General features: G+C 38.2%; 2 protein-coding genes across 3 annotated transcripts; both read left to right on the forward strand.

The window, feature by feature from the left end:
• Positions 1–3,838: 3,838 nt before the first annotated feature.
• On the forward strand, positions 3,839–4,676 carry LOC128737435 (pre-mRNA-splicing factor Syf2). The gene has a single exon (XM_053832070.1). The coding sequence runs from the start codon at positions 3,892–3,894 to the stop codon at positions 4,603–4,605; it is 714 nt and encodes a 237-aa protein (XP_053688045.1). The 5' UTR covers positions 3,839–3,891; the 3' UTR covers positions 4,606–4,676.
• Positions 4,677–8,792: 4,116 nt separating this feature from the next.
• LOC128734602 (activator of 90 kDa heat shock protein ATPase homolog 1) lies at positions 8,793–11,189 on the forward strand. Of its 2 annotated transcripts, XM_053828881.1 has the most exons (4): positions 8,793–9,001; positions 9,063–9,840; positions 9,904–10,039; positions 10,558–11,189. In XM_053828881.1, exons 2-4 carry the CDS (start codon positions 9,074–9,076, stop codon positions 10,690–10,692), a joined length of 1,038 nt encoding a protein of 345 aa, XP_053684856.1. In that variant the 5' UTR covers positions 8,793–9,001; positions 9,063–9,073; the 3' UTR covers positions 10,693–11,189. The 2 variants fall into 2 exon arrangements, with proteins under 2 accessions (XP_053684856.1, XP_053684855.1); XM_053828880.1 differs by having other exon boundaries at positions 8,794–9,840.
• The last annotated feature ends 211 nt before the right edge of the window (positions 11,190–11,400 follow it).

Below are 11,400 nucleotides of genomic sequence, written 5' to 3' on the forward strand. Positions count from 1 at the left end.
AATGAGTCAAAGTGTCAAATTGCGGTGAGCAAAGTTACCATAAGAATGTAAATATTTTCAAACACACATACTTCTACATGTTGGAACCATTTAAGTCAGTCCGGTATCACAAATACACTCTCACATATGATTTGACAATAGCACCATACTGATGGGCCCATCGATGCTGGCCCCGAAACAACAATGGCCGCTCCATAGAATTTCTATGAAATGATTTCCCGCCCAGTGCTTTTGACATCTATATTTCAACCACAGAAAAATGGCTATGTACCGGGGATCAAATTATGTCCATTTAATAGGCTAAGGCGAACCAGCCGCAGAGCGTTGCAGCCGTTATCAGCCGTTAAAGCGGTCCGTCTTAGCGTTCTTATCGGAAAATTGTACTTCGAACAAAGAGGCTCTATTGGTGTCAAATTTCATACACGTGTGCGTTAATATAAATGCTGATTGGTCTAGACACATGAAGTGATAAACCAAAAACGATCGGTGCCAAAAATGAAACGAACTGATCTATTGAACTTACAAGGAAACATCACTATCGGTCACAGGCTTTGAACTTAACGATATACACCATAGTGTAGCCCTGTCGATCCAGAACTTCACTGCACTGCTCGTATCCAGCTTTTTACGCGCTATAAAGGCGGACGCTATAAAATGTATTCGTAATATGCGAACAATCTTTTTGACAACTCTGCATACATCAAATCTGTCACTCATCTCTTGCAACACTACCGTACTCTTTCTTTCGTTTACGCCAAAGAAGGAGAGCAAACATGTACGAAATGTAAACAAAACTATTGCTCTCCTCCTTTTGCGTAAACGAAAGAAAGAGCAACCACTGCCGTACAGGAGAAGAGTGGCCAGTTTTGATGTATGCAGAGTTGTCAAAAAGATTGTTCGCATATTACGAACACAATTTATAGCGTCCGCCATTATAGCGCGTAAAAAGCTGGATAGGTGTAGCCTATGGAGCGTATAGGTGTTAGGGAAAAAACAAGCAGGTTCCATTTTGCAATTAGACTTAGATGTTTAGTTGTGCAATTTTGACAGGTAGCAGGTAGATGACCCTGTACTCGTACCTGTACCTGTATTCGAAAGTCCTTCCACTAAAATCATTTTATCTATTAACGGCTTCCAAGTTCCAAATCATCTTCGTTCTAAAAAACTGAAATCTTAATTTCAGTTTCAATTACTGATATGTGCCAAGCCGATAATTTATTTTAGATTTCAAAACAGTAAAATCTTTATTATACTGCATCACTTTTCTACTCCGATTATAACTTTTCAATAATATCTTCTTTAACTTGTCATTAATAACAACAATCCTTATTAACCAGGTAGAACTGTAGAGCTAACGGTCAATTCAAAGCATAGAACAATATTATACCACTTTATACCACAGTCAAAGTGGTATAAATGTGCACGGTCTGTGAAACTTACTCGAAGTAAGAAAAAATCGTTGCTGATTTTTGCATTCCTTTTGTGGTCAGTTTTTGAATTCGCTTTTACTTGAAGTTGATCTTCCGTTCTGTGCTATATGCCTTCATGTAAAATGCTATTTAATACCATAGGCATTTAACTAATATGTTTTATGGCAATTAATTATTATTTGAACAAAAGAAATAACGATTATTTGTTTACCAAATGCATATTATAAAATGAACTATTAACATGTGTTTTATAGTGAAAATAAGTGAAAGTTATAGCGATGTACTTATAGGATGCATGTTTGTTTTGTTTACGTTTAATATTCATTACTACATATAATGTAAAAACCAATGTAAATAAATCGTAATATTTTTCCGGTATGCTTTGAATGTTCCGTGCATTATTGATTTCAAGAAAAATAATAATAATTGATGTGTTATGGGAATCATGATTCAAAAGTATAAGGGGGATGCTTTAAATTTATATGTACCCAGGTAACCAATAAGCATTTCCAATGCAATTTAAAAGCAAGCCAATAAGCATTTAAGTTGCCTTAAATGCTACTTAAATGCTATTTTGGCAAAATATGCGGCTACATTACTGCTAGCCCTCTTATAGTGCTGACAATGCTTATTTGCAGCTAGTTACCAACAAGAAGAATTTGAATAGAATTGTGGATGCCAATTTACAACAGTTATGCAGTCAAAAAGCTGATAAACAACAACCTGCAGTATAAAACGCCAGGGATGCTAATAAACGACTGATTTACTGCTTATTTTAATGCTTATTGGTTACCTGGGTAGTATCCAGCTTTCCACGAGCGATCATGGCGGATATTGAGCACAAGTGGGCATAATCTTTTGACATTCATTGGAGGAGCGTCGAGTTCGCCCTGACGGAGTTACTATGGATACATTCATGATTGTTTGTTGTTCGAATGTAAAAATGTAAACATTGTTCAATTTTGCAGATCAGATAAAGAGGAACATAATTGAACGGACAAGTTTTATGGATTGTGGCTTTGCAGTTTTCGCAAATTTCAAGGAGAATGTCCAAATACTCAACGGAAATTTTCTTATCAAGTCGAGACGCTGTTCGAGAGCAAACTTGACAACAACTCGACCAACATGAAGTTAATGTTTGCGTTAATGTGTAATGTTTCGAATGTTTAATTCGCACGATTGTGAAAAAGTATTCTGAGCCAGTGCCTTCAGCAAATTATGGCCGCAAACCACGGGAATGACACTTCCAATACCAACCTATACAAAAAAACGTAGCCAACATAGAGCGGGCCCAAGCTGACAGCTTCATAGATGGGCTCAAGCTGACAACCGAGTCGGATGTATAAATTGTTAAATTTTGTTAGTTTTAGTTCGATTTCAGTCAAGGTTTTAGCATCACATAGCCAATTTCAGGCAGACAATTAATGCGAAATGCATGAAACTGTGAAAATGGTTAGATAAATTCGTTTTGTGAAATCGATTTGCGTTTGCCGCCTTTTTCATGTGAGCAACGAAAATGTGACGTCATATCAGCCCCCTGCCGCAAACCACTATAAAAGTTTGAATCCGTTTAGTTATGTTTCACTTCTGCTGATCTGCAAAATTAAACGATGTTTACATTTTTACATTTTATACATAGTAACTCCGTCAGGGCGAACTCGACGCTCCTCCAATGAATGTCAAAAGATTGTGCCCACTTGTGCTCAATATCCGCCATTATCGCTCGTGGAAAGCTGGATAGGATTACGGATTAAGTAATTTGTCGGTATAAAACATCCCAAATCTTTCACATGAAACAGATTACACGTTGTAACATGAATAAAACGTTTCGAATTTTTTGAGTGTAGTAACTCCGTCAGGGCGAACTCGACGCTCCTCCAATGCATGTCAAAAGATTGTGCCCACTTGTGCTGAATATCCGCCATTATCGCTCGTGGAAAGCTGGATATATCTAGATAGAATTAACAAAAGAGCGAATGTCGCAAATGTAAACAAAACGAGTGAGAATTATTTTGTGCTGGACCAGCACAGGAAAATCAACCCTCACTCGGTTTGTTTACGCTTGCAACATTTGCCCTTTTGTTAATATTCTATCTTCATATGAAGATAGAATTACCAAAAGGGCGAATGTCGCAAGCGTAAACAAACCGAGTGAGGGTTGATTTTCCTATGCTGGTCCAGCAAAAAGTAACTCTCACCCGTTTTGTTTACATTTGCGACATTCGCCCTTTTGTCAATTCTATCTAGATATATTGGTTGTCGAATTTACAAATTCTACATCTGCATGTCTATCACAAGACTATCTATATTAGGTAAATGACATTTAGCATGGTAGGTAGATACCTTGGTTAAATAATATTTGTTGTTTGTTTGGTTATTTGGTTTTCTTCACAAGTTGGCGATTAAAATAAATCGCAGTTAAATCGTTTTTCTACAAATTTCTGCAAATTTTCCAAATAATATGGAACAAATTGGAAGTGTAGCAGCCACGGACGTAATTGCCAGTAAAAGTGTTGCAGAAAAACATGCTGAACGAATGGAACGGCTGCGTAAACTTCACACACAGCGAAATGAGGCACGTAATTCTAATCATCAGGAAGTCGTAGCAGAGGACGAGCGCAAGAAGCTGCCAACCAATTGGGAGGCTCGTAAACGGCAAGCAGATTGGCTTATAGAGGACAGTAAAGCAAAAGAACAAGCGCAAGCAAAAGGTCTCGATTATAATCGCGTCAAAATGATGAAAGTTTCCGCTGCAGAAGCTGATCGATTTGACAAGCTAAAGGCGAAGAAAAAGAATGCTGATCCAGGATTCTCTGATTACGAAGCCCAAACGGCTCGACAGTACAACCGATTAATAAAAGCTATGGAACCGAGGGATTTAGTAAAATACGAAGAACAGAAGCAAAAGTATGGTGATGCCTTTTACGGGGGACCAAACGTGGTTCTTCAAGGCCTTCATAAGGATTCGCCAACCGCGGTCGACAAGATGGTCAAGGATCTGGAACAGCAAATCGACAAAAGAAAGAAGTTCTCTCGCAGGAGGACCCATAACGACGATGCCGATATCGACTACATCAATGAAAAGAATGCCCGATTCAACAAGAAACTGGAACGATTCTATGGGGAACACACGGCGGAAATTAAGCAGAATTTGGAAAGAGGAACCGCTATTTAAAGGTTTGCTTTGTGGATTGCTACATTAAGATATACCTACTATACCAGAGAAAATATAAATAATAAATTAAATACCTAACTCTTTTCAAGGTTCAGTTTCGCATTTATTATATACTGTACCATTTCACTACTATGGCATTTTTCCAACTTATTGCAGACGTCCACAAATTTTATATTTTTTAAACGACGAGCATAGTTGATGTACTTGTGAACGAAAACAATATTTTTAAAAAAATCAGAGGGGTTGTGCACAAGAACAAGACACGATCGCATTATAGGTGACGCAGGACTACATAAGTCTTTTGGTAGTGATAGTAGCATGTATTTAAGAATGTGATTCTTCATGTATCCAGCTTTTTACGCGCTATAATGGCGGACGCTATAAATTGTGTTCGTAATATGCAAACAATCTTTTTGACAACTCTGCATCCATCAAAACTGAGCACTCTTCTCCTGTACAGCAGTGTTGCTCTTTCTTTCGTTTACGCAAAAGAAGGAGAGCAATAGTTTTGTTTACATTTCGCACATTTTTGCTCTCCTTCTTTGGCGTAAACGAAAGAAAGAGCACGGCAGTGTTGCAAGAGAAGAGTGCCAGATTTGATGTATGCAGAGTTGTCAAAAAGATTGTTCGCATATTACGAACACAATTTATAGCGGCCACCATTATAGCGCGTAAAAAGCTGGATACATACTACATGCAGCATTTGTTGAGACTAACTGCAGGTTCACAGGTTGAGAAAATTCAATTATTTTTAAATGAATGCGCCTCAAATCTTACTTCAAAACATCAAGCATTATGTATACATATATATATAGGGGTAATAGGGGCATAATGAGCATACGGGGCAAAATGGGCCACCGTTCGTCAATTTCGCTAATTTGATTAATGAACTTGTTGATAATAGTACCCAGGTAACCAACAAGCACTAGTATAAGCAGTCAATGAATCGTTTATTAGCATCCCTGGCGTTTTATACTGCAGGTTGCTGTTTATCAGCCTTTTGGCTGCATAGATGTTGTAAATTGGCATCCACAATTCTATTTAAATTCTTCTTGTCGGTAAGTAGCTGCTAATAAGCATTGTCAGCACTATAAGAGTGCTAGCAGTAAAGCAGCCGCATATTTTGCCAAAATAGCATTTAAGTAGCACTTAAGGCAACTTAAATGCTTATTGGCTTGCATTTAAATTGCATTGGAAATGCTTATTGGTTACCTGGGTAGAATCAATATATATAGAATGCCAGTGTCGCTGTTTTTCTACAGGACTCATTGTGGTAAACATGATGCTAACAATCTGTATCAACTCTGTGAATCGGGAACTTCATTGTCAAAGTTGCTCATTGTTATTTATCTATTCTACATCTGTGCGCTGGTTGGTGCTGCCCTATCCCAAACTTTGCCGTAAGACGTAGTCCTACGTCAAAAATCAAGATCTCTTTCAGGAAACTCCAATGCAAACTTTCCGATTTTCTCGCTTTGCGATTTTCAAAAGTCCATACCCAAGTAACCAAGAGTTCGAATAATGGTGTCTAACGAGGGTTAAACAGCTTTATGTATATTAATCTACCAAACCAACCAAAATTTCGAATTTCACTTAAGGAACGAACTTGGAAGTTCATATTTGGTTCAATTTTAGTTCCGCAGAACTTTCCTGATGAACAATAGACTGTGGAACAACATCTAACCAAAAATTCTTACTGAGCAGCAGCTGATGTGGAACCAGTGTTGCCACATATTCATCTGTACTGGAAGGTAAAAAAATCTTTTTCATCTGTACTTTTGCTTTCAAAAATCTGTACCAAAATCTGTACCACAAAGTTGGTTTGTTACATAGGGAAACCTGGTTTGTTTGCTTTAAAAAATAGAAAAATCGCAAATTACTGATTTCTTTGATGATATTGGTACATAACCTTAAAGACAGACATGTTTTGTTTTGTTTGCATTCATGTCAAGAGGTGCTCTTCTATTGATTTCAAGTAACAAAACTGAAAGAAAAAAATTAGTTTTGACACCCAAAAAAAATCTGTACCCATCTGTACTTTATGACAAAAATCTGTAATCTGTACCGTACAGAATCTGTACCAAAAAAATCGGAAAAATCTGTACTTCAAGAGCAACATTTCAAATAGGCCGAAGTCAAAACTGACAGTTTCGAGAAAATCGATGTTGAAACTTGAGCATCATTTTTTAACTCCTTATTTGATATAAACAGTGTTGCTTAGAATTGAATGTCACATTATGATGCAAAAACATAATAGTTTAATGTGTAGTGCAACAACTAGCAGAAAAAACATTGATTTACTTTGTAATTTGCAAAAATATGCGTTTGGCCGTTTTCGGAGATCATTCGGTAATACGACTTTTTCATAAGGCTGATTTGATTATCAATTGTTGATGGGGCCTTTGACATGAGGCTTTTATTTACTGTCAGTGGTGATATGATTTTGGTGTTGGGCCGGTTTTTAGACAGCGTTTCGCGTTTGGCCTTTTTTTTATCACGTTGTTTTGAAGTGCAATGGCTAGAAAAGGTTAAAAATTCGTAACTGGGACACCGATCAGCTTTATTATTTCTACTAGAAAAGTTGGAGTTTAATTTCATCGGCAAATCTGCCACCGTTGAACAGGTTTGTGAAGCGGGACGTGTTACCCGTGAGGTGCGGCAGTGCGGCAGTCGCTATTGGTAGTGTGAAGCAGCAGCAGTTCATTCATTTAGCATTTCTAACTCACCACAGCGTGCAAGTGCATCACGCCTTGGCAGTTCAGCGATAGTAAATGTCTCGGGAGCGCAACTAACGAACTCTGTCCGGTTCCTCCACAGGTGATATATATATACAGCGAAATAGCTTTTTTCGTGTAAGCCGAAAAGTAACTTAAATTTTTGTTGCCGCGCAGGCTTAAGTACTAAACATGTCGTGTCTGTGAATGACCGAGTTATTTATGAAGGTAGCATCGTATTGTTTTTTTCGGTCGTCCGTCGAGTCTCTCGCGCAATTGTACGGCGGGATCATCTTCGCAGCAGCAACTGCAGAACTGGCTGTTTCTAAGATATTTAATTTACACTGTTAACAATTGATTACCAACGGAAATTCAAAAATTGTGTATTTATTACTTACTAAACATACTTAACCGGAGATGGCCAGTGATTATTCGCCACTATGCGTAGAAATCCCACAACAAAAATAGGGCCGAATGCAAAACAAAACACAAACTGCGTATAGGCTTTTTCATACAGAAGGGCCGAAGCACAAAATGAAAACTTTGTTGCCAGTTTTCACATAAGGCTTTTTCAAATTTGCTTTTTAAGACTCATAAAGTTTTCAAATCGCTATGATGTTTGGTATTATTATAGATACTTAAAAAAGCTTTAAATATAACCAAAAAACCCGTTTTTTTATATTTTGCACTTGGGCCCTATTGAAATGTTGCTCTTGACTTTTCCAGATAAATCTGTACATGTGGCAACACTGTGTGGAACGCCAACACGGCATTGTGGAAGGCACCCGCTACCGTTCATAAGTTTTTACCGTATTGCACCAAGCACTTATATAGGGTTTTTAGTTTGCGAGCGAAACCGTGCCAGCTTACACCAGCCGGCACTTCTAGATAGAATTAACAAAAGGGCGAATGTCGCAAATGTAAACAAAACGAGTGAGAGTTATTTTTTGCTGGACTAGCATAGGAAAATTAACCCTCACTCGGTTTGTTTACGCTTGCGACATTCGCCCTTTTGTTAATTCTATCTTCACTTGTGAGAGCACGGCTAGAAAACGGAGCCCGAACGTCCTGACAACTCAGTCACGTACACTGAATATGAACGAATAAGAAAGAAAGCAAAGAACGAAATCATGCAAGTCGTTGTTGGTACGGTGCTTAGCCGAAGACAACGGGTTTTTGCGTTTTCGGGGAGCGTGCCAATATGTAGTAACGCCAGTGCGTTCTATTATCAAAAATACCCGTTGCGGTGCCTATCTGGACGGGTAGCAGCCGATCCGCACCGGACGGTGTTTATAACAAGTTTGTGCTTGAGTTTGTGTTTAGTCCTTGGTTTAGTCCGCAATATTTTGAAAATTTCACACCCCTGCATCCAATGGAATATTCGGTCGTAAAAAAACTGGCAACTCGGTAGTGTTTTGACAGTTCGTCGCGTATGCGGATTGATTCCGAATGTTCCATCTTCCATATCCCGAATGTTGCCGAATAGTCTAGAAATATTCCGTATCTAGAAAGGTGCTGTTGAAATTTTATTCGATATTCGATGTGAGTTTCGAGTTTGAGTTGCCCAGATAAATCAGAGATATTTAGTCGACCCTGGCACCAGATTGCTTTGAAATTTATACTAATATTTCTGTGTGCTTAATCCTTTCGTTAAAACGGCAAAATATCGCAAAAGATTTGAAGTAAGAATAACCTTAAAATAAGCGCTCCTGGAAATTTTCGTCAGCTGTCCGTCGATTACAGCATCATCTAAGATGGCCAAATGGGGTGAAGGTGATCCTCGCTGGATCGTCGAAGAGCGACCAGATGCAACGAACGTAAACAATTGGCATTGGACGGAGAAAAATGCAACACCCTGGTCGCAAGACAAACTAAAACTGCTGTTAAAAGATTTTGTCATAAGTAAATCGGGACAGGAATGTAAAATTGTCGATATAGAAAAATTGGACGGTGAAGCTACCGCAAATAATCGGAAAGGAAAGCTAATATTCTTCTACGAGTGGAATATCGTCCTCAAATGGGCAGGAGTGGTGGACGACGAGGATGTAACTGGAAAAGTGACTATTCCGAATCTCTCTGAGGAGAACGATATCGATGAGGTGGAACTGACAGTTTCAGTAGACACATCGAACAATGCCTCGGAGAAGCTGAAAGTGTTCATGTACAATGTCGGACGTGATAAGCTGCGGAAACAGCTTGCCACGTATGTGGAAACGCTGAAGAGGGACTTCGCTAAAGGTCTAATTTTGCCGAAGAAAGGCGAAGAGCAGAATGGCATTCCGGTCTTGAAACCGGATAAAGAGACTGTTTTTGCCAGTGGATTCAATAAGCAAAAAATCGAATTGCAGACTGTGACTAGCGGGACTAAGCAGACGGGACTTAAGCTAGACGTTAAAACTTTAGAAACCGTAGAACGATTTCAATGTCGGGCTCATGAGCTGTACGATGCTCTTACGCGAACTGACATGGTAACCGCCTTCACCAGGGGTCATGTTAAGTTGGATCTCTTCAAGGGAGGAGAGTACGTACAGCGGATACTCGATAGGTTAAGTGTTCACTTTAGAAATAACATTTTTACTTTCAGGTTTGTCTTGTTTGGTGGCAATGTTAGCGGAACATATAGCGATATCGTTCCTAATAAGAAAATAACACAAACATGGCGGTTGAAGCAATGGCCTGCAGGACATTATTCAAATGTAGTGATGGAGTTAGAGGAGTTGGTAAGTACAGAGTTTGAATGGTATTACTAAATTTGATAGGTTCCTAAATATTATTGAGTGCATGCACTTATAGTTTGTCGGCATGAAATTGTGGTAGAAACGAGATAGAATAGTTTTCATCAGAATATTAATTTCTCCATTCACTTCTGTAAGTAATTATTTATTTGAAAATTGCAAATGTGCCAAAAAATGATATTGAACAATTCTCAGGCGTTAACTGAAACACTAACTGAAAAATTAGTGCGTAAAAAATTGCTTGGTGAAGTGTAAATGCAGCATTCATATATAAAAATGTCACGTAGAATGTCCTAGAGCAATAAAAGTATCCCTTCACAGCATGCTTTTAAGCCTTTTAAGTTAAGCATTCAGTTGTACAGAATTGCTAGGAAGATTTTCGCAGTATTTTCGATTAGTCAACATGAAACAGCTAGAGTTGTATCTTGTATAGTTCAAATAAAACATTCAATGTTTAAGTGAAAATGTAGATTTTATAAGAACACTGTTTTTCCATGTTGCAGGAGGATCACACGGAGCTGAAGTTGACACAAACGATGATTCCGGCAGCGGAATTCGAAGCAACGAAAACTAATTGGAGCCGCTATTATTGGGACAGTATTCGATCTGCGTTCGGATTCGGTAGCTTTTTGTATTAACAGCAGCAGGATCCTAGCGAACGCCCAGGAGCGAACATAAAGGTATTCTCCGTCGTACCGTGATTATCTATAGCTTTTCCATACTCTGGCTCTGTGAATGTATACATAATAATTGAACAATAGATACAAAGTTTAAACCGCGTTCTACACGAGAAAATTAAAAACAAAAATTTGAATGTTTCAAGTCATCTAAATTATTTCTATAGGACAAATATCAAGTTCTCTGCTTTTTTTGTTTCGATTAATTAAATATTTGGTATTCCTGCAGTAGTTTTTTTCCGGAGGTTATACGTATTTGTTTGCATCGAGAAGAGTGTCAAAATTGTGTTACGAGAAGGTTACTGTTTGAAAAATAGTACCGTTTAGCAGGTCACAATTGGCAGTAAATCACAGTTTCTTGGAAAACCGAACCAGGCATAACTATGCATAGTTTGCACAAACGCACTTTATTGCGTTATCTGTAGACTAGCACTAAATAGAAATTAAATAAAAAATACAAACGATACAAATAATTACTTTTTATTGAATGATGAAATCACGAAATTGTCTATCTCCCATTTCTGGTAGACGCAGCTACCAAAATCTCTTTAATCTATCATGCGCACGGCGCCTACTTCTGAAGGGAGTTGCAACCATAGTGAAATACTTTTCATTCTTGCACTCATATTTTACTTATTTTACACTTTTCGGCAACAATCCGATCTTCGA

This window comes from Sabethes cyaneus, chromosome 2 (assembly GCF_943734655.1).
Source record: "Sabethes cyaneus chromosome 2, idSabCyanKW18_F2, whole genome shotgun sequence".
NCBI lineage: Eukaryota > Metazoa > Arthropoda > Insecta > Diptera > Culicidae > Sabethes > Sabethes cyaneus.

Excerpts from the sequence above, each read along its gene's own strand:
- LOC128737435 (XM_053832070.1), top strand. The coding sequence starts at position 3,892 with ATGGAACAAATTGGAAGTGTAGCAGCCACGGACGTAATTGCCAGTAAA.
- LOC128734602 (XM_053828881.1), top strand. The coding sequence starts at position 9,074 with ATGGCCAAATGGGGTGAAGGTGATCCTCGCTGGATCGTCGAAGAGCGA. Across the intron at positions 9,841-9,903 it reads GATCTCTTCAAGGGAGGAGA|GTTTGTCTTGTTTGGTGGCA; the intron begins GTACGTACAGCG and ends TTTTACTTTCAG. Across the intron at positions 10,040-10,557 it reads TGATGGAGTTAGAGGAGTTG|GAGGATCACACGGAGCTGAA; the intron begins GTAAGTACAGAG and ends TCCATGTTGCAG.